Source organism: Cavia porcellus, unplaced genomic scaffold (genome assembly GCF_034190915.1).
Source record: "Cavia porcellus strain 051 isolate PalLab524CR breed Dunkin Hartley unplaced genomic scaffold, mCavPor4.1 scaffold_5, whole genome shotgun sequence".
Lineage (NCBI taxonomy): Eukaryota > Metazoa > Chordata > Mammalia > Rodentia > Caviidae > Cavia > Cavia porcellus.
This window is the reverse complement of record NW_026947488.1, coordinates 4101926-4125124: the sequence shown is the minus strand read 5'-3', so window position 1 is coordinate 4125124 and position 23199 is coordinate 4101926. Positions and strand designations below refer to the sequence as shown.

General features: G+C 36.9%; 2 protein-coding genes across 12 annotated transcripts in view; one reads left to right on the top strand and one right to left on the bottom strand.

Annotated features, from left to right (window-relative positions):
* Positions 1 to 11025, top strand: part of Phactr3 (phosphatase and actin regulator 3) — a 212272-nt gene extending 201247 nt beyond the window's left edge. For all 4 annotated transcript variants that reach the window (XM_063248092.1, XM_063248091.1, XM_063248093.1 and 1 more), the window contains exons 9-13: positions 3524 to 3579; positions 7199 to 7260; positions 8144 to 8284; positions 8663 to 8739; positions 10469 to 11025. In XM_063248092.1, coding sequence (XP_063104162.1) covers positions 3524 to 3579; positions 7199 to 7260; positions 8144 to 8284; positions 8663 to 8739; positions 10469 to 10484 — 352 coding nt within the window. In that variant the 3' untranslated portion in view covers positions 10485 to 11025. The remainder of the gene's footprint in view (positions 1 to 3523; positions 3580 to 7198; positions 7261 to 8143; positions 8285 to 8662; positions 8740 to 10468) is intronic.
* A 5606-nt stretch (positions 11026 to 16631) lies between these two features.
* Sycp2 (synaptonemal complex protein 2) overlaps positions 16632 to 23199 on the bottom strand; it is a 69879-nt gene continuing 63311 nt past the window's right edge. For 6 of the 8 annotated variants that reach the window (XM_063248083.1, XM_063248085.1, XM_063248084.1 and 3 more), the window contains 10 exons: positions 22796 to 22981; positions 21931 to 22021; positions 21533 to 21682; positions 20883 to 21007; positions 19405 to 19499; positions 19178 to 19277; positions 18764 to 18822; positions 18542 to 18620; positions 18379 to 18435; positions 16632 to 17408 (listed from right to left, as the gene is read on the bottom strand). In XM_063248083.1, coding sequence (XP_063104153.1) covers positions 17334 to 17408; positions 18379 to 18435; positions 18542 to 18620; positions 18764 to 18822; positions 19178 to 19277; positions 19405 to 19499; positions 20883 to 21007; positions 21533 to 21682; positions 21931 to 22021; positions 22796 to 22981 — 1017 coding nt within the window. In that variant the 3' untranslated portion in view covers positions 16632 to 17333. Of the gene's footprint in view, positions 17409 to 18378; positions 18436 to 18541; positions 18621 to 18763; positions 18823 to 19176; positions 19278 to 19404; positions 19500 to 20882; positions 21008 to 21532; positions 21683 to 21930; positions 22022 to 22795; positions 22982 to 23199 lie in introns of those variants that run through there. The other 2 variants (XM_063248086.1, XR_010047266.1) reach the window with 2 other exon arrangements.

The following is a 23199-nucleotide window of genomic DNA, read 5'->3' as shown; positions in this document are numbered from 1 at the left end:
CCCAGCTCCAGGCAGCAGCAGCAGCACGTCAAGGAGTGCCATTTCTAAGCCAGGAGAGGGGTGCCACCACCACGGAGGACAGGAGTGGTATCCCACAGAGCTCTAAGCCGGACTCTTGCATCTCCACCCTCACAGCTTAGCTCCTAGTCTAACCATGCGTGGCCTGTTTCTTGCTATTCCTGAGAGCCTCTTGCTCTTTAAGGCTTCCCACCCCAGGATAAAGTGCCAATCCAGGGCCATTAAAAACGTCCATGTGCACATGCTTCATTGTGGGAGGAAGGGAACCCATGTCCATTCATACTCTCCTTCATTCACGCTACGGACACTTGCCATCTGGGCACTGGCTTTACTCTCGAAGAGCTCTGGACTACAGAGGCAGTGCTCATTCAGCACCACAGCTCTACCCATGAAGTCCATGTCCACCCTGGTCTAAGCAGTCACTGTGGGCCAGCAGTTAGTGGTCGACCTGTCTCTGCCCAGTCCTTGCTCGCTCTACTGTGAGGTTGCCTCCTGGACCTCAGCCCAAACGTCTTTCCTGGCCTGCCAGGCCTCCCGGTTCCTGACATCTGGTGTGGACTACCTCAGAGCCAGCTGTGGGTTTTGATTTCACCCGACCACGCCTGCACTCTGAGCCTTTCTGTGGCCAGAGTTGGGGGTTCTGAAGTCTGGGATGTTCCTGCTAGCCCATCGTCACTCAGACATAGCAGAAAGTCAGCAACCTCACTGCTCCCATTTCATAGCAGCTCCAACACTGGAAAGCAGAGCAGATGCCCGTGTCAGGCTGCAAAGGGGAGACCCTCAAGGTTTAAATTCTGGACATCAAGTACCATTCCTTATCCAGGATTTGGTACTTGAAATGGTAGTGCACATGCTGGTATTTCTTAAATGCCTCCATACAATTCCACAAATGTGTTGAACCTAATAATGGCAATGATGATTATACTGATCTGCATTCATTACAGATCCAGCCCTGTACAGAATCTCTTTTGGGTATCTCTCATTGCAGAGTCCCTGGGGAAGGGAGCCCTACCATCACCCACTTGATAAGCCAGTCTGTGGCTAACCCAGAGTCATAGGGGTTCAGTTTAAGCCCATGAAACTGGCTAACACCAATCCTGTGAAATTCAAAAAGTGCAACCAAAGTGCCACATTACATTCCAGGCGGGGCTGCTGCAAGTTATGGGGGGTGGGGGACAGCTGCTTGGGACACAGGTGACAGGCCAGGGCCTGGGCTGCTAAGCTGAGCCTTGCAGTCCCCGCAGGGTCTTAGCCTGGACATGGACTTGCAGGAGGTAATGAGGACCGGTCAGTTGCCGATGCTGTGGGCCCACTGCATGCACACATGAAGGGGCAATGAGGCCATCTGGAGAACAAAACCCTGCAAACACAGCTGCTAGGCTTTTTCCGGCACTGGAAACAGACTCCAGGGCCTTGAGTATTCTAGCCAAGTGCTCTACCACTGAGCCATAGCTCAGCTCCTTGACTTATTACTGATTACTGTAATTATATCTGAGAAAAAGCTTAACGTCTGGAAAGGTTTTGGGAAAAACCCAATGCCTTTTACTTATAGACATTCCCAAAATTTCATGAGAAGTCATTAAATTCTCAATGTTATAAAATACCTTTGTACATATTCTCACGGGTCTATGTAGAGCTATTTAGTGCTCATTGTGGGGAAGGAAGAGCTTAGAGAAGTAACTTATTCAAGGATACACAGCCAACAAAGGATAGGCCTCAAACGTTTGTTCATGTACTCCCAAAGCCCACCTTGTACTGCCCTATCACACGGCCACCCTGCCCCAGAATCCCCTGCACCAGCCTTGGGGATCACCTGTCACAGGAGCAGGCCAGGAGGGAGCCTCACCTCCTAGATGGGGTGGGAGAAGTAACTGCTCCCCTGTATTCTACACAACTTCGCCTTCCTTTTCTAGGATTCCTGTCTTGATCCACCCCCCTCCCACGTGCCCACTCCAGCTCAGTATGTATGGGGATCGCAGAGGCTTGTCTTCAGTGGGATCTTCCCATGGCTGGCTCTTCATTCAGATCTCAGTGGAAGTGGACCTTCCTCAGACCCCCTCCTGTTCCAGCCCACACATTCAGCCATCACACTTCCCATTGTATTTCCTCCACCTTACGGGCCACTCTTCAAAATCACTGTTCCCTTGCTGCCTGCCTGCCTTTTCATCTAAACTGTGAACTTCCCACTGCAGGGAAACCTTGCTCAGCACTATGTCCTGAGGGTTTGGGACAGTGCCTGGCATGTAGCAAATGTTCCACAGCCATTTGCTGACTGCTTGGATGATTAGCACTGCAGTATTGAACTAGCTTTGCAGGCTTTGTGCAGCCAGATGGGGAAGGCTCTCACCCAAGTCCCAGCCAGGAGCAGCAGGGTGGGGGGAGGTTTGGGTCTTATGGAACCTCAAGGAGAGATGTGGAAGCAACCACGCCCAGAGCTAGAAGACACACAGAGGCTCCCAGAGAGCCACACAGCAAGTATTATGTTCAAGTGTGGAGGGAGGAGCAGCAGCTTTGTGCTGGGAGAGTAATTATAAAGAGGAGACAGGCAACAGTATCTCTGGGGCAAAATGCCATAGCCCCACACTCTGGGTATTCAGATACTCAGCCCTGTTGAATCCCTGCAGTGGCTGAAGGATACGGAAGTGGGAAGGTTTCTGGCTCTAACCCAAGGACATTATCTTAGCTGCAAAAATAAATGGAGCCTGGCATTAATTTTGGCTAATTATGCTTCCTTTTTTTGACAAATCCTTTGTTTCTCGTGTGGCTGAAAAATTGGGGTCTGGGGGAGCTGTATCCCCCAATTCCCCTAGCAAGAGACCATTTAAGAAACAAACATTTCGTCTTCATGGTACACACCAGGTCTAGGCTGACAGCATGAAGGGAAGTAAAATTGGACTCAGTTCCCTTAGCTGTGCTGTCAGAGGAGATTCCCGGTTTCTACTCAGCGCTGTAAGTGTGAGCTCATTGACAAGAGGCGGGAAGCCTCATCCTTAGACACTCCCCCTGTGCTGGGTTGGGCAGAGGCATTCAGTACAGGAGAAAAGAGAGCTCGGGCTTCCAGGGCTGGTGTCTCCTCAGCTAGACAGGAGGCAGCAAGCAGAGGTGCAGGTGTCTCTGGAGCCAGAAGCCTAAAGCCAGGTGGTGCTGCCTGCGCCTCCCTAAGCTGGTGGGCAGGGAAGAGATTTCGGAGTGAGTCCGTGCTGCTTTCACACACTGCCTGGATGAACACAGCAGGGCGGTTTGGCTAACGGATCTGGAAAATGAAGACCTGCACTCTCAGTGCTGGAGCAAAGACTTCCGCAGCAGCTTCGTGACAGGGCAGCCTCCCCTCCCACGTGGGAGGCTGACTTGATTTTGCCAGGAAGAGGCACGCAAGGTTCCCTTTCTCTCCTACTTCTTGAGGCGATCTTTAGGGGTGTGCCAGCCACCTCTCACCTTCAGTCCTTGGGTGGAATTTACAGGCACCCACCATGGTGCAAAATGTAATTCTGGTGTTTTTCCGTAGACGGCTGAGCCAACGACCTGCTGTGGAGGAGCTGGAGAGGAGAAACATCCTGAAACGTGAGTAGCTGGCTGTCCCTCCAGGGCTTTCCCTCACATATGTGCTCAGGCTCTTGAAAGGCTTTTGTAACCCAGCCCATATCTGCAGGCTGAGCGCTGCTTAAATATGAGCAGCCGGGAGCTTCTGAAAGCAAGCCTCTAAAGAAAGTTGATGTGTCCAGAGACAGTACCTTTTACAATAAAGAGAAGCACTCACTCCCTAGGATAATTGAAGAGATATTTGTCTTCAGGGTTAGTCCACAGACCTAAGGGAAATGAAGTGAATCTATAGCCTTTTTATGCATGTTGGGTATCAAGCAAGTTTTTCTGGCAGTTCTGAGTGGGAGTCCTAATCAGAAATGACAGGTTAGGTCATAAATCCTACTAGGTAAGGACGTGTCCCATGGCTGTCACACCTAGGAGGAATAAAAGGGTCAGCTTAAAAGGTCCGGGACACTAGGGAAAATTATCCTGTAGTTTGTAACTACAGGGATTTAAAGGCCCTCTCTCCTACTGGCCTTTAGTTTCCCTTTAGGTATATAAGTACAACATATGCTAAACATAGGTGTCTATGAATAACCTGTCTTGCAGAATTTTATTAGTCACTGACAACTGGTATTTGTCAGGTAAATATCTGGTCAACAGACTTCAACTTTTAAAAAAGTGCTTTCTAAGGACAAATCATGTAACATGATTTAGTGTTTTTGTGAGCATTGCAGACATTCTCTGAATGTGTTTTTGCCTGTGAACATCTTTTTTATAAAGCTAACAAGGCTAACTGCAGCAGAAAGCCCACCATGGTGGAGCATGGGGTACTGATTCCCCTCATCTTGGCCTCAGTGACTTAACTCCCAGAAACAATTTCCTCCTTTACAGATTGTTGAAAATAGCCATGATTAAAAATTTTAATTTTTAAACTTAAGACAGTGACTATTTGCTATGTTATATCCTGAGAATTCAAAGAACTTTTCATTGATAACGTGCTTATCAATGTAGGCAGACCAGAAAAAAAAAATCAAGCTATTCCAGTTGATTTTTTGAATATTTGGATTTTTAAAACTTAGCCTCTTAATCATAAAGTTTCTAAGTCATAGATGCCATTAAAAGTAGTAGTCTAGACTTGAAGGCAAGTTCAAGGCAAGAAATATCATACGCCAACAGTCTACTGCCCACAACAGAAAGAGACTGCTACACCTGGGCTGTTAACTTGGGAAACATCTTTCAATAGTAGCCTCTTCTCTTCCATGTGGACATCCAGGTCCTCTTAGTCACAAGTGCTTCTGTGTTACTCTTTACAAGTAAATACTGAAGTGGTGAAATTATAACTGTGCTTCATCATACTAGATAACTGGAACTGACTGCACTCACCTTCAGAGCACAAAAGGGAAATGGACTCACTGCGGTGGCCATGGCAATCCTGCCGTAAACACTGTGCCTTCACCAGCGAGCCACATCTGTCCTTCACTCAAAGGATTCTCATGTATCCTGAGTGGGAGGACCTGAAACTTTTGCTACTAGGTTTAGGTATTCTGATTTGCTGGTTTTTGTGTAGATAATAGGGCAACCATGTAAGGTCCAGTATAGGATATCACATTCACAGCTCTTGGTATGCTACATTACACTGAATTTTGCTCATATAATAAAATCCAAGAATATGACCACTTTGTGTTTACTTCAGGTTGGGAACTCATACCTAATTGCAGTTGTATTGAGGAACACTCAGAACTCTACTGTGTATTCATGAATGTAACCACGCTGGGTTGTTCTGTATGATGATGATACAACTAAATTCTTTATTGGGTCTGTCTGTACCAGGCAGTGTATTCAGTGCTTGGTTGTATGTTTCCTAATTTAATTTAATGCATAACAAATTTGCAAATTTTACTAATAAAGCAGTTAGGGCACTGAGAGGAAGCATGACATTTCAACAAATAAATACTGGCCAGAGAACAGAGCTAAGTTCAATTCCAGGTTTGCTTGACTCCATCATCTGTGCTCTTAACCACTACAGCAGGTACAGTAATCCATTTTTGAGTATCTGTAGAAGACTCATGTGTATCTGTCCAAGCTACTGGAATTACTTCCAGAAAATGTGGATGCAGAAGTCCTGATAATGGAAACCTTGTCTTGTGTAAGGTTTTCTGGTCTTGGGAATAAGACATTTACAAACATCTGAGGGTAGCTCTAGAGAGGTCTGTGGGCATAGGTTAACAGGAATGACTTAAGAGCAAGTGTCTGGCAGAGCTCTTCAAACAAAAAAGCAAACTCACTGACAGGCACTTTCAAAGATCTGTTTTCTGAAGGCCCTGCTGCATTTGTATGACCTTAGTATTGTTTTCACAAACACACACACACACACACGATCTGATTTTGCTTTTTTATTTCCATATGGAACCTGCACCTGGGATTTTTCCATGAACTATTTTTAGGAAATCTGATGAATTACTCTCATTATTTCAATCCTTCATAGATGGCTTTATATATGAGTTTTGGCATTTTTCTACTTGTACTTTCCACTTCATTATAGCTTACATATTCTTCTGGTTTCATGTGGCTAAACAACTAGACACACAATGATATTTTCTTTTCTAAAATACCCTAATCCAAGCAAGGAGAATGAATGAAAAGTATAATTGCTGACAAACACCCATATACTCAATTCTCCAAATGAATGTTTGAGTTGTATCTTATTTTTATAAAAGGCAGATATGAAATTATGTTAACTTCAAAACCTGGCAGTGTTTCTACAAGTGCTGATGGTTGAGATCTTTTTCCTAAAAATGTAATTCTTTTCAGATCAGAGGCCGGAAACTTTATTTAGCAACACAGCACCATAAATAGTAGAGCCATTATTTGTACCTCAGGGCAAGGCATACACTGTACACTATAACTCAGCTCTCTGGTCTATTTTTAGCTTCCAAGTGTAAGTGTAAGCACAGCTTGGATGTTAATAGTCACAACGCACCAACCAAAACCAACTTCAGTGAAAGACTTAGGGCTTTCAAAGATACTCTCATTTAGAAGTGTTCATGGTTCAGCAAAGGAGAATCAGTTGGTTTGTAGGTATGTTCAGATTTGAAATATACTATGATGATATAAATTCCAGACAAGCATATGTTGTTCAGAATTTGAAGGAGGGTACTCTGTACCTTACGTTGGTTACCTAAAAGGTATACACAGTATGAAATAGAAAAAAAAAAAACAGGAAACAAACACTGACAGTACTATTTATGTTCAAGTGTGTTCAAATATTTATTCTACTAGTTATATTGTATACCATCTGTGTTCCTCAATGTAAATATACACACAGATACTTGAGTAGAATAGAGAGACAGACTGTCATATAGAAAGACAAGTGATTCCTGGAAATTAAGCATGATGATACCTGTTGCTATTTCTAATATAGAGACGGTAAGAGGAGAACCAGACCAGGATAATTCTGTTTAACAATTAGACTGTGATCTATTGAGCAGTGATTAGAAAAATACAGAAAACAGAGGTTGAAATGTGGGAAAAGGTATGATTTATAAGCTGTCCTTAATATCCTACCTGCAGCTACCACATAGATCTTGAGTACACCTCTTTGCTAAAGTGAAGAACATCTCAACTGATTTCTCTTTGTATTTTAATCTTTTAACAGAAAGGAATGATCAGACAGAACAGGAAGAAAGAAGAGAAATCAAGCAAAGATTAACAAGAAAGGTATTACATTTCCTGAACGTAAAAAAGGTGGACTAGAGAAAAAATTTGCTTCTGTAGCAAATCTACAACACTACTTCTATGACCAAGAATGATATCCTAACATGGACTCAGTTAAATCAAAATATTTGTTCAGCAATAATCAGTTAACTCCCCACAACTCCCAAGAAAGCAGTGCTCCCAGTGTCTGACCATCTCTGTGGATGAAGTCCTTTCCTAGCACGGCATGGTATGGAAAGGCAACAGAATCCTGAAGACATTTCCTCATATTTCAGGTGGAGGCAACTGGGCATTTGCTTAATTTGTGCAGTCTTATAAACACATACCTGGCTTACCAGTGTTTTAATTTTAACTTTTAAACTCAATGTTTTTGGTCACCTTCAATATGTCTTGAAGATCTTTCACTGCAGCAAAATTTATTAATATCACAGGATAATTTGTGTGACTCAGAGTTAAAATTTATGATCATTATTAGAAGCAATTCTTTTAAAACCCTGACCACTTCTAAGTTCAAGTATTCTGCTGTTTCCCTCTCCCACCTGTGGTTTGACATAGGAGTACTACTAGTAGTTGTTAGCATAACTTTATCAGTACTTTTAAAAACAGCTTATTTAATGGTACTTGAAAATAGCTATTCTTGCTATAAAATTTAATTCATCAGCCATTGCTTGACACTGTGCTATATACTATTGGGAGTATACTAGTAAAAAGTACTGGAGAAAAGGGATTGTGATCTAAGAAAATTATTTAAACCTTGCACATTACAGGTTGCTTATATGCACCTTATATTTCAGTTTGAGTTGCTTATAGAAAGGATTTGCTCAGAGTTACTTCAAGAGAAGCATCTTGGCATGGGACACGTAATTATAATGATCTTTTATTTCAGCTTAATCAGAGACCCACAGTTGATGAATTAAGAGACAGAAAAATTCTGATACGTTTCAGTGATTATGTGGAAGTAGCAAAAGCGCAGGATTACGACAGGAGAGCAGACAAACCGTGGACAAGACTGTCGGCAGCAGATAAGGTACAGAACTGTCTGTGCTGGTTGGGGCTGCTGGAGCTCGGAATGTAGGCAACGTGTGTCCTGCTGAGTTTCTTCTGACATAATGGGAGCGGCTGGTCTTTAACAGCAGGGTTACACCTGGACTAGATACTGGTTTCACAAAGGTAATTCCTGGTCTGAGTTGATCAGTGATTTTCAAGTAGGGAGGTTTTGTCCTCAGAGGTTTGGCATTGTCTGGAGACACTTTTATTTGTTACAACTAGTGAGAAAAGACACTGTATTTCTTTCCTACATATTACAAAATAACAGAAGCAGCAATTATTAAAAGTGACTGTTAATCTATAAACATGAAAACTCATTTCCTCTGTTAACTTTTCAATGTGCTGTTTTTAATTTTAGGCAGCAATTCGTAAAGAATTAAATGAATATAAAAGTAATGAAATGGAAGTACATGCATCCAGCAAGCACTTGACAAGGTGAGCTTTCTGTTCTTGTCATGATACCTAGCGTATTTTTAACACACAACACCAAGAACTTTATATTCAGCTAGACGAATGTGGAGTTTTCGAAAAGAAGTACAGTGAACAAAGAACTTCACTGCTGTCTGCTCCTGTATTTTATAGAACTTGATAAAAACTGACATGGAGGAAAGTACATACGTATTGCTGGTTTCTTAGTTTAGAAAATTAGACTCAGTGAAAATAATTTTTCTATACATTTAATTTCCTTTTTCAGACATTCATTGTGGAGAACTTGCCTATTTATACATACACAGTTATGAAATTACTCTCTACTTTCCCATTTATTTTGTACCTTAATTTTATATTCACATCTTTAACACAGTTTCCTTAAAGCTAAAAGAGCATTCATTTCCTCAGCAAGTATCTGAGTGCCCACTCCTGCAAAGGTACTGTGAATGATACAGGAGTGATAAAGGAGATTTCTATCTATATGGAGCTTAGTGTTCCACTGGAAACGTATTTTCTGTTTCTTCCATAATCAAGATCTTTTTTATCAGGATGAATACATTCTTTGTGCATGCTCCTGCCTGTAAAGGATGACAGTGGGTCTTCTGATAAGGGTTTTATTTTTATCATTGCACTATGCATGTGCTATCTTTTTCCATGGCCATGACTAGCAATAATTATCTTAAATTCTCACATGCCTTTAGTCCTAATAGGGAAGACTATGATGTAACAAGTCTTCAAATGCAACGGTACTTTTCTCCTCTCCCTTTGTCTAAGGATGCTCAAGTCCCACACACAAAGAGAAAGGAAGGCTTGTATACGTAACAGATTAATGGATCTGTTTTGTCATAAAGTGATCACTGCAACTGTCATTTAAATCAGGAAGTTGATGAAGAAAGACTGAAAAGTCTGAGGCCAATTTGGACCATCTAGTGAGACTTTGGTCTCAAAATTTAAAAAGCTAACAATGTAGCTCAAAGGCAAGTGTTCAATTCAATTCTAAGTGCCACCAAAACATTTGGTCTATAAATCTTCATGTGTCTACAGAACAAAAGCCATGTACTGCTCATACTGTGGTTTTAGGATGACTATCAAGTGACGAAGAAGCAGAAAGGACAAGAAAAAATTTGGGGAATAAAAGTTTCCTCCCATGACCATCGTAATTCCAGAGTACAATGTATCATCTTAGTTTTGATTATTTTGAGTGGGTCCTAATTAAGAAATTATATTAACATTCAATGACTTTTAATGTTCATTCGTTTTAAAGAAATAGGATGTAATTACTACATAGTCGATGGTAATCTCTATTACCTTTTTCTTTTACTAAAATACTAAGATGAGAAAATTTAACTGAGTCCTAACTCTAAAAATTAGGAAGTAATTCTAAATTCTTAGACATTTTAGCACTACATATCAGCACTCTACAAAAATATTCTCAATCTGTATAATGTCCAATAATTTATCAATCCATTTACTGACTCAGCAAAGAGCTGGCCTTTCTGTGTTCTTCCCACGAAATTCAGATTGTTACTTCAAAGTGAAAATTCTAGATGGTACTAATAATTCAGAATGTGTGTTTTGGGGTACAACAGAGGCCTGAAAGTCAGGAGCCCACTGAGGCTCTGCTTATTGTACTTAAAGCAGAGCAGCTCTGTATTTACCGTTTAAAGTTCCGAGATATTAGTGGAAGGCTTTAACTATTCAAAATGGCTAACTTTGTTTCTGCTAAAATTTCTAGATTCCACAGGCCATAGAGATTTTCTTCTGAGAAGAATCTGTGTTAATTTTTGATACCAACTCTGAACATTCATCAGGGAACTTTCCTGAAGTGCAGCTCAAGACCGCCTGCTGTGTGAGAAGAGCAGACTCACACACTCACCTACCGAGGAGTAACCAGAGGACACACTTCCTTCTTTGACGTCTGAGGAGTGTGAACTACTGGGGCTGGTAAGGCCCAAAGTAACTCTACCAGAAGAAAACTGCTGTTTGCCTTCCAACCTTGTTTTACAGTTCTGCAGTGTGATGAGGATGGGTGCAGTGCATGTGCAGGCTCACCACTCCCAGGCCTCTGACAGGAGGGACAAGTGACCCAGTGTCATTCGGTATTTGTTGAAAAGACATTTTTATTCTGATCATGATTAGTTTGAAAATTCTTTAAGTTCATGTTATATAAAATGATTTACTGTATTATACTTTTTGTTTTTTATATAATGTCTAACAAAAATACAGCTCAAACATTTTGATCCCTGTTAATTTTGTTCTTTAATTAAATAACTACTTATTGCAGGAAATTAACCCAGACTTCACATTTTCTTGGGGTTGGGATGAGTGACCTCTTAGAGATCTATGAAACAAGTCATCTCTGAGTACTTCTGAACCCAAACACATGAATGAGAACGCCAACATTTTATGCTATTTTGTGAACACACCAGTATATATGGTTTGTGCTTTGGAAAATCAGATTACCTTTTCCAAGTTAAATTTATGTATTGATGAGTACTGAAGACTGCATTTAATCTAAAAATAAGCAATAACATTGAAAAATTCTACTAAAATAATTATGCCCTACCTAAGAGTATTTTTAGGTCCAAATTTGAAAATATGATTTAAAAACCTGGTAGACAAAGGTTTAGATGGACGAGATTATAAAAAGAAAATTAATCTTGGCATGAAGGTAGAGGCAAGCTAAACAAAACCTTCTTTTTCCCCTACTGAGTAAGTGTCCTTAAAGAGGTAAGCCTTCCCTCCCTTCTTCCTGGTATACTGGTGAAGCAAGAAACAGTGGCTTGAGAAAGACTGCAGGAGCTTGCAGAACCTGTGCTGAAATCCTGGCACTGCACTCCTCAGCAAAGTGCTTATTTTCTCTATACCATGATCATCTCTCTCCAGCACTGCATCTGAGGTATGCTAACCTCTGATATGGCTGCCAGATAGACCTGCAGCACCGGTCCTCTAAGAATTTTTTTAACCACAAATGCTACCTCATTGCTTTCCATGATCTTCCCTTTCTGCTTAAGGCTGCTTCTAGATGAGAGCCACAAAAACTGCTCAACACTGTGGTAGCAGTTTGTCTAAAGAGACCTGTGATCAATCCAAGATACTGCAAACATACTGTTACTTTTATGATACCAAAATGTCAGCTCTGTCTCTTACTTGCTGTGTAACTTTGAGTAACTTTTCTGAGCCTCAGTTTCTCTGTATGTCAAGTGAAATACCTAAATCTTTTCTATCTATAAGACTTTTGTAAGCATTTAAAGTATATATATTACATACTGTTTTCTTTACAAGCTGTTAGTCCTGACTAGTCAATCAGAAAAACACTTTTGTTACTTTAAGCTACATATTAGCTCCATGTTATAACTGTGCTCAGTTTAAAATATTAATTGTAGCCCAAATTATATAAAACTAAAATTTCAGCGTCCCTCACACAGTAATAGTCACAGACTAACTACAAAATGAGGGGAAAAAGTGCCACTGTTCTAGAAGCCACCTTAGCCTTTAAAAGATAAAGGATCAAATTATAGTGACAACTACCTTGTAGACAGAACCTGTGTTTAAATTTTTTGCCTAAGTTACATATCTAATAGATCATAAAATTAAAATTACAGTAAATTGCAGGATAGAAAAGAGCATGTTTAGATTGCATCAGGCTACAAGGTTCTAATTTTCATTTTACTTAAAATTTTTGGAAATCATACCTAAAGTATTATTCTAAATTACATGTCCATAATTCAAATTCTTATTAGGTATTGTAAATTAAGGGATACATGTGAATCAAGTATATTTACTTTGCTCTTATGTGACATCATTTCTTAACTGCATGTCATGTTAGCTGGAGGAACAGAAAATGCAATTCATAAATCATATTGTAATGGTGAGATACATGCGTATAAAATTTTTCATATATTGAATGAATTTAAGGAGACAATTTATATCTAAAAATCTTAAAGACATGAAAAAAGCTACTTTTGTTTCTTGTTCAATAACAGAAACAATTTACATATCACCAGACTTCTTCCATTCCTAGTAGTACTCAGTAATGAGATTTTTATGCATTTGCTCCTGTTTTCACAAAATAAAGTATGATTGTTAAAGTAACAGTATTTAAATAATGAAAATCATTCTGCTTTTATGGAGTCTACAGGATTTTATAAATGATATTTCTAAAAGGGAATTAAATTTTTTCTAGAAATATCCACTAAATTTTAAGCTAATGGAGGAATGGTGTATCATATGACTTTGTGAAAAGTGTATTTATAAATTTTAAAAGGGCTGAAATTTTATCACGTGAATAAGTTTTAGCAAATGAAATTGAAAAAGCAAAAGAAAACACAAAAACCCATTAACATCAAGAGGTCCATCTTGTGGAAATACAAGGTAACTACAGGTCTATATAGTAATAACCAGGGGTGGTAAAACTCAAGTTTTTACATATAGATATCTCTATGGTCCTCCAACAGTAACCAAGCCCAGAAATAAAAATCCCAAATGACTGTTAAGCTACTATTTCAGCACATTCCAGTACCCATTTCTTAGAGACTTAGTTTCTAAGTTTTCACCTCAGAAGATACATGAACAAACCAACAAACATATAATTCCTGAATATATAAAAAAGTTTTCAAAAAGCTAACTCATATAAACTGTACCTTATTATTTCTCTCTCTGTTTTTGGATTATATCAGGAATTTACAACTAGTTCATATTCAGACAAAACATTGTAGAATGAACAATGGGAAAGCTACTAACTCCCTTGAATACAAAGCAGTACTCTATCTTATGTAATATCTTTTTGAAGTCTAAAACTCAACTATAAGTTGCCTTAAAGATGTAAAGAGAGAAATTCTGAAAATTACATTGTTTGATAAGCAATGGGAGAAAATGAAGGGTATGGCAAACATGCTAAAATTTTGTATTTAAGAGTTGCCAATATGCTATTATATATTAATATGTACATAATAGTTTCTCAATGCAGTTTACTATTACTTTTAAAAATACACACACTTAATAATTACTAAAATTCAGGTGCATGCCCTGAAGACTGCTTTCTACCTAACCAAAGTCTTGGTTATAATGAGGCTGCATGGTATGGAATAATACATAATCTCAAAACCATCATTTTGCTGTAATCTTATGCTCCATGATGTGTGTTGACACTAATTTCTTGGTATATTTTGCTCCAAGTTCTACTTTAGTTTATTTGTAGTCTTTTTCATGTACACTTCAACTTTTGACTAAGAAGCTCAGACTTAGGTGTTAAGTGTTCATGTACAGAAAACTGCTAATAAGTGATGGTGACAGGATGACTCAAAATCTGCCTTAAGCTCAGGGCCTAGTAAAGCTCCCCTTGCTAACGCTGGCAGAATCAGTTACTATAGATTGCAAATCTGATGTGGAATAAAAGGCTGTGCTATATGTAAAACAATACAGCCCTCTCTGCTCCCAAAGGATATGCCGGCCTATAAGTTGGTGTTGACTGTCTATGGTGTCAGGATTTGGTGACATTTATATCACTTATAGTGATTACTGTAGAGTTTACATTTCTACCTAGTTACAGGAATATAAACTTTTTCTTCTTTTTCATGTCCTTTTCCATGTGTCCTTCTGGAATAGTTACCATCTTATAGCTCAATTTGGTTAAGAACATGAAGTAAATCTACACCAATAAGGTGTAAAATTGCAACCCAGGTAAGATATGTAGGTCATGAGATACAATGACCATTTAATTTTGTTATGTCTGGAATAGAAAAGTCAAGAATTTCCAGCTATACTGTTTAGTACCTCATATACCTCTGACAAATGAAAAACTGGTTTAAATCATTATTTCTATGAAACAGTAAAATGAACTGAGTAAAAAGATCAGAGAATTATAATTTTAAAAGTTTTCCAGCTGGGCATGGTGCATGCCTGTAATTCCAGCACTCAAGAGGCTAAGATAGGAGAACTGCCACAAGTTCCAGGCCAGCGAGAGACAGTGAGAACTTGTCTCAAAAAATCAACTCCCACTACAGTTGGGGTCTACAACCAGCAATTTACAGACCAAATCTAGACAGCCTTTTAAAACAATTTTAAGGCCAATGAGTTAAGAATAATACTTTAAAATGGCTATATCTGAAATGATTTTGTAAATACCTACAAAATATCCTCGAATTTCTCATTTCCCCCTAAAAGCCTAAAACATATACAGAATAACTCTTTAAGACAAAATTGTATGACTCCTAAAGTGAACCACTTAGTATGAATTACACAGAACCCAAATAGCTTAGCAAGCTTAGAAGCATAAAGCACACTGAACAAGAGGAAAAGGAATGAAAGGAACAACAATGAAAATCTAAGGAGGAGAGAGGCACTTATTTTGAGTGTTGAGATCTTATTAGTGTTGAAATCCATGAAGCCTTATATACAATGTTCTGATGTTGAAAGTGAGGTCAGCACTTTCATACCTTTGTGAATCAACAACACTAGAGATAGCTATTAAATGAGGCTGGATAAAATGATCAAAGGAGAAAATATAGATTGAGAAAAGTGAGAGACTAGAAATAAGACCCACATAAAAAGTGGTTTTTAAAAGGAAGTTAGGAAAGAGTAAGAGATAATACATGTCAATAAAGGATTTTAGTGAAACAGCACTGAGAGGCTAAGTAAGAGATCAGATTTGGCAACATAAATGGTGGCTTTGATAAGTTATTTCAATAAATTAGGGGCATGAACTTGGACTGAGGGGCTCTAAGGAGCAAATAGGACAAGATTAAGTTGACACAGTAACTACTAAAATGATCATTCTAATAAATCTGTAAAGCTGAGTGAAGAATTTCATGGGAAGGGCAGCAGAGAAGAACTGGACGTCAAGGAAGAACTTTATAAAAACCAGGAGAAGAAAAATCAATAATAATGGGATTCAGAGCACTCCTAGGGTGACTGTCCTTAAAGAAGCAAATATGCCACTGAAACAAAAGAGAAATCAGAGAACGTTGGTATTGATGCAGACATTAGATTTTAGGGTAAAGATGAGAAAATTGTGAGGAGAAACGATCAGCTGCAAGGTAAAGGATCAAGGAAAAATACTCTGGAAATGTGGTAAAGCCAACTATGTATATGGGAAAGAGTAAGGACTACTAAGCACGCAGACTTATGTGGCTCCTAATGTAAGACTTTATATGATTTTCTTCAGTGTTGTTCAGCTTACAAAACAAGGAGCTGTGAATTATTAGATAAGACTGAGACGAGAAGAGAGGCAAGAGCATTATTTTGGTCTTAGGCTCTAGGACGAATACATGAGAAAAGACTCTTACGAAGGATGCCAGTATAGAAAAAGAGGAGTAAATGCCTTAAGACTATTCTAGAAAGCAAGTTGGGAAGTGAACAGGTTGGGTAATGAGTGATAGACTGAGTCTGAGGTTCTGCTGGTAATAACAGTTACAGCAAAATGTTCTAAAGGCAGGAAGTATGAACTTGAGATAGATTATATATACAATATAGTATGGGAATAAGTATGATTTAATAATTTAAGGGCCTTGTAAGACGAGCTAAACAGGAAGATCATGCATGATGGGGCTAGTTCTAAACTCACACGGCAAAACAAATTGCAATTTGAGTGGTATCTAATACTGTATTAGAATTGTCACCCTCTTGAAATAGAAACCCCACTGCCATATAATAAACTAAGCTGATACTAGTAATTGAATGAGGTGACTGTTTTGAAACATAAAAAGTGTTTTTCTCTTATTTTGATTACAAAACTACTTTACACTATTATATTTAAATACTGGTATTCAAATATTCTGCTATTATTTAGACAATGAACAATAAAGCTGGTTGGTACTGTCTGGCTGGAGAAGGATATAATTTGATTCAGTGTTCATAAAATAGAAACATAATATATAAAATAATTTCATAATATGTAATCAAGTGAAATAGCATTTATTTCAACTTCGTTAAAGCAAATCAAACAGCCACTTGATAGAATAATGCAGCAAAATATTACAATGAAAACTAGGAGCTTAAAATGTACTTGCCAAACAGCTTGCTTATGAGTAAAACATCTACACTGAATTAAAATACTTTAAGCAATACACTAAGAATGTTAGGCCATTTAGTATCTGCTAGTACACTGGAGGCCACAACTGAATGATTTACATACAAAAGTATGCTGAAAGTATTGATATGCCAATCAGGTAAACAGTTCAAATCAGCAACTTCCTCCCCATTCTAAGTGTGGCTACATTTTTATTACTTAAACATTCTGAACTATTAAGTAAATTTTAATATTTCATCCAAAGTTATATACATTTTTAAGTATGTTAGATTAACTTTAATTGCAAAACTAGTTTAATAAATTTTATATAAGTATTACAATAAAAATAAAGCCACTCCATTTCCTGGTTTTCCAAAATGTTTTCTCTGTGAAAGAAAAAACAGTATTGTGCAGGTGAAAGCCTTTTGGGCTTGTGGTCATGTTGTTACAGTGGTTCTATCTGATCTGTAAGAAGACATGTCTAAATTTAGGAGTACTTGCCTAGGTAAAATGTATTTTTCTTTTTGTACGAGTACACCCATTTCCTTATTTCAACACAAAAATAATTAGAAAAATGCATCACAACTAGATTTCACTCATCATTTCTATCGTGAGCCATGAATAATGACATCAGTCCTCTGTGTACATTCAGAAGTTCCTCTTCTTGCTATGACCAAAGGGGGGAAAAATCACACTTAGTTTTTCTTTTACACTATCAAATAAAAGAGAAATAAATTAATCTTCCATTACAGATTCATTTCAAAATAACTCCTTTTATAAAGACCCTATGTATCAGTGCTCATTCCACTCAGTCCCCAGGGTCTACAGTATAGCTAGGTATCTAGAATTCTATGATCAGCAATATTCAAGGTGATCAACTGAGAGAAGATCTGCAGTCTTTTAAATTTCCACATTCTTGAAATTTCGATTTGAATTTTAGAGGAAAAGAATAGAATAAAAATAGCCCAGGAGCAAATTTCAATGAAGATCAACATAAGAACGATTCTTATCTGCTTCAAGCTATACTAGGCCAGCCACAATCTCTTGATTCCCTACTATTTCAGTATGATGATCTTGTTAAAACTTTACAAGTACATTAACATACTTTGTACAGAAAAAATCAATGCTAACATACACTTAAAACATCTTCCACCTCTGAGGAAACACATAAACATGTTCACTTGAAGCAGTGTCTTTAGTTCTTTGCCAGGTGTACTCCAAAAGCCAGCTACTAGTCTACCAGGCCTTTGCAAAATCAGCTATTTCTATCCTGAAGTCCAAGTAAATGAAAACCTTTGTGTCCATGTGGACAATAATCTTTTCACGAATGACAGCCTTTGTAGCTAGTTCTGCGTTGCCATAGTCCAGTGCTTATTAACAGTGTGAAGTCATTTCGTTACCTAATATTTCAATTTGCAAATTTATATTCTTTTTTCCCTTCAAGAGGTATTCATTAAAATTAACCCCATTGTTTTACTGTAAGTTCCCATTATTTAAATAGCTGAAGTCACTGAGCTAAAACTACTTTCTCCCACTGTGAGAAGAAAAAGAAGGAAACAAAACCTGTGAAATTCCCACTAAAAGACATAAAAGTATAATTATACCATCTGAAAAGCAAACTTGCAGAGATAACTTACCATTTCCATAAGAAGCCTTTCTTGCAGCATTTTTAGGTTTTCTTTCATCGAACCCACCTGAATGTAAGTAAACATATTTCCCCCATGAAATTTATAGTTTTCATGCAAAAAGATTAGAGTAACCAAAATCAGGAGATTAGGTATACAAAATATAAATTTATACCTCTGATGTAAAAACAGTTTCTTCATAATCAGTTTTATAGAAGACATTTTTGCACAATGAAGTTTTCAGAAGATGAAGCCTAGCAAGTAAAATGATGAGTTAACTTTGTGTTTATTAGGAATAATTAAAATCTTATCCTATATATAATTTTTCAAATAACATAAACCTATTGACTATATGGTATAATTTTATGCATTCCATCACTAAGAATGGTATACTAACCTCTGCTCCTCACTTCTCTGATATTCTCTGAACTGCTGATATATCTTCTCCCAAAAGTCCTAAATTTTAAGATATAAAGGTAGCTGTACTTTAATACGTAACAATTAAAATCTCACAGAATAAGTATATTGCTAATATTCTAAATTTAAATGATTTAGCTACATTCTTACAATAGCCCACATGTTGTACAATATTTCATATTAGAAGATGAAAGTAAAATTTCTCCTGTATTATCAAAGGTACTTATAAACTTGTTGGTAGTTTAAATGTTTTTATGAAAGCGATTAATTACAATCTAAGCTAAAATTAAATTAGAAAAAATGTTTTAAGTTGTTCTCTCAAAGTACAAAAAGTAAGTTCAAGTTTACCTAACCATAGCTTTTTATGAGTTTAAAATCATTTAAAAGCACAAACCACAAATTCCTTCTCCAAATCTTCTAAAGATTGTGAATCTTTTTCAAAATTCTCTAGCTCTTCCATGATGTTCATCTGGAATTTATCAAGTCTTTTAATCCTATTGAAAAACAAAATAAAATTACTTTAAAAAAGGATAGCAGAACAAACATTCACGATATATCCACAACATGTATTCACAATGCATGAAACACAGCGTTCAGAAGTTTTCAAAATACATTACAGACCTGTACTCCTGAATTTGATGGTTCATTGTTTTCACATGCTGTTTAACTGTTTTCCAAGACTGCTTAGTAAAATAATCTGTCATTTTACGTCGGACCTGAAAAAAAATACGCATTTTTACTTAAAATACCTTTACAAAACAATCTACACCCAAGACTGTCAGCAGCAAAGCCTTTTCCATGAAATTTAAGTGACTAAAATCTTAGAAAAGTAAAAAAAATCTCTATTATTTAAATGGAAAGTTTTATAAACAGTGTCTGTTTCAGTAAGGCTTTGGCTAAGGACTAAGTTGTTAATGAGACATCACAATCACTCTACATTTACAAAAAAATGCTAATGATTATAATTTTCCTCTAGAGCACATCCTGAGTCATAATCACAATTATTTTTTTTTTACCATTTTTTACAACATTTATTCACATTTACTCAGAGAACATATAAATCAGGGCCTCAGTGTTGAGGTTAGGTTGCTCTCAGGCAAAGAAAACAAAATAAATGTACAGAATGTTAAATAATTTCATATTTAACCCCTGAACAGAAAAAGGCAAGCAAGAGGTGGAACTGAAGATCTGTTTATTCCAGATATAGACAAAGGAAAGGATGGAAAAAAATTATTAATTAAAACTTGTTTTAGAAGATATTTTCCCATATTGTGTATCATTTCATTGGAGCCTTAGAAACTAGCAATGCCTGAGTACAAAGCCAGTAAAACAAAGCTAGAAGTATAATGTTACTGTTTAGATATATAATGTCCCTCAAAAGACATGTATTTTGAGATCAAGCTTTTAGAAGGTGGTATGATCATGGGGCGCTATTCTAACTCAATGCTGTGTGTACAGCTGAATGCGTAGTTAGGAAGTGGGGCCTGGCTAACATGAGTGTCACTGGGCTCATGACTTGAAAGGGTACCTGGCTGAAGCTGTTGAGGGGAAGTTTTTCTCTAAAACTGGGTCCTTCCATCACGCTGTTTCGGCTTTGGAGCCAGCTGACCATAAACGCAACCTGCTCAAGTTATGAGGCAAAATAAACCCATCCTTCTCTAAGTTATAGGGGTGGGATATTTTGTCCAAAGAAGGAAAGTGACTAAGGCATGTAACATACTATGGTATACTATCTCACTAATGGACACTTCCGTGAGATGAAAAAATGTCTCAAGAAGATAAGGCGTGAAAAGAAGATTGTTCAGAAATATCAAAGAAAACTCATACAAGAGCTAAAGTGTTAAACTGAAAAGGAAAACAGGACAGAAGAGAAGTAGCAGAAAAACAAAAAATATGGACAATGGACAGATTTTAGAAGTGAGAGAAACACAGCTTATGAGGTTTTAAAATCTGATTATTATTCCAATTTTTCACATATGCAAAAAGTTGTATCCATGCAAGAGGCTTTCATTGCCCAAGGGTACAACAGGCCAAGAGTTTAATATTAAGTGTATCAGATTATATCACTGAGTATAAAATATAAAGAACTATAAACTCACATGAATCTTCCTTTTAAACTGAGAATTAAGCTTCTCACAAATCATGCCTACACCTGGAAGGTGATTTTTCCAGTTCTCAGGAATAAAGCAATCATTTGTTGATAATGGAGATAAACTTTCAAACACTTTTAAAAAATGAAAACAATCATGTATAAAGTTAAAATATGCACTATGAATTTAATCTTGTCATTAGACTAAGGACAAAATCTTACTTTTATATTCTATATCTGACCCAACTATTCTAAAATCAAAAGCAGGCCTCATTATTTTTTCATTTAAAAATGCAATTATTCTGATTATTAAAGATCTTTTTGACATAGTTATTAAAACATAAATGGCAATTTTTAAATAGCCCACTTAGGGGCTATTTTTACATTGCTTTCAGCTTACTTTCACATTATTATTAACATAGGCCTCTAGACACACAAATACCAACACTCCATAACTATAGTAAAACTGACAAGTGATAAAATGATGAGGGTCCTTGAGTATGTAAGACCTTTACTGCAACATTATTCATACAAAGTGAGATTTGTGATAAAGATTCATTCATTCTCAATTTATCAAAGTTGTCTGAATGACAGAACTTGGTCTGTGGCTGAAGTCATCCCACATAATTGCATTTTATCACAGGTTTTAGATCTGCTTACTTTTGTGGGTGTGATGATCAACATCTTTAGCTTTACAGAACCTTTTGGGAAGTAAGTGTATGCTCCTCATTTCTTCCATTTCCACTTCATTGGAATTACTCATAGTATCTTCTATATACATTCGTTTGCAACTAAGACGCTGAGTGAGACCTTAGGAACAGTTAAGAAATAATAATATTACAATTCTGATGAACACACTTAGTATTTTCTTGCTTTTAAAAAAGCCTGTTTCATTTAATTATCTGCATTATTTTATGCAACTATGCATTAAATTCTACTTAATTTATATTTTGACATAATTCTGGCTAATGGTTTGACTTAAAAATATAGTTGAGTAAAATTTCAAAGTAGTATTTTACTTTTTTTTTTTTTTTACAAAGGTAAGGCTGGTTACAAACCTGATATCTGAGTAGTGCCATGAGTCATGCCAAAGCACATTTTCTCTCTCCCTTCACTAGACATGGATAACGGAGACAGCGAATGGCTTTCCTAAAATACATATTAGAATTTAGAAAAAACTTCAGTACTCTCAGGTAAACCTTTGATCACCCATGCCTAAAGCCAGTAAATCTGAAATGCTGTCAATTCTCTCAGACTGTTTTGCTTCTACCGCTTCTTCATCATTAACACTCCCATGAATAAACCTAGATTCTACATTAACACCAATCCTACAGTAACAGTTTTGATCTGTGTTTTCTATTGTTTTCTTGTTGTTTTATTTAAGAAATAGCCACATAAAAAGTTTAAACTCTTTCAAACCACATTTTTACATATAACCTTATGTTATACTGTTTGAATATATAGGGTTGTTTTTTCCCTGTGGTAGGGTACTGTTATTTTTCTACTTACTCTGCATATACTCACTCATCAACTTAAGTATGTAGTGCAATCCTCTCCCATATACAAAATTATAGATTATACAAGTTAGCAAAATATTTCTTATTGATGGACCAATGTACTTTTATGGTTATAAGAAAGCTCAACAAACCAAAATGCTATATAATCATGAAACCAGAAAGTTCTAACTATAAATATATAAGTGAAGGGTTAGACAGCTTAATGTTAAATATGTTAGACATTAATATTCTCATTTTAAAGTTTCAACTTTTTCTATCAAAGTAATCAAGCTATTCTATATATTTTAAACAGATTTGAATTGATAACTGAAAAATACTATGTTAGTAATTACAATTAGAGGCTAGTAATTTGATTCTCAAAAGAATCTTAATTTAAGGAAAATTTGAAAAATGTATCATATATTACCTCTCTTTTGCTTTTTATATGATTTTCACTGATATGTGGAGATTCAGTTTCCATAAACTGTTTTTCTGAACTGTAACTGCTTATATCTGAACAGCTGTTACAATTTTGTGTTTCTTGTGTAAATATCACAGAATTTATATTTAGTTTATTTGCACCAGTTTTATTTTTTCTTGGAGTATGACTGGGCTATAAATGGGTAAGACATACAGAAACCAAAAGGACACAGCATTTAAAGTCAGGAAAAAATACTTGAATATAACAATCAGAAATATGATACCAAATTACTTAAACTGGGGAATATAATTAATTTACTGCTGAAATTCAGCACCTAAGTATGACTTGTTAAAAAGCCCTTGGACCAGAAGAATAGAAATTTGAAGACAAGTATATATCAAGAACTGTAG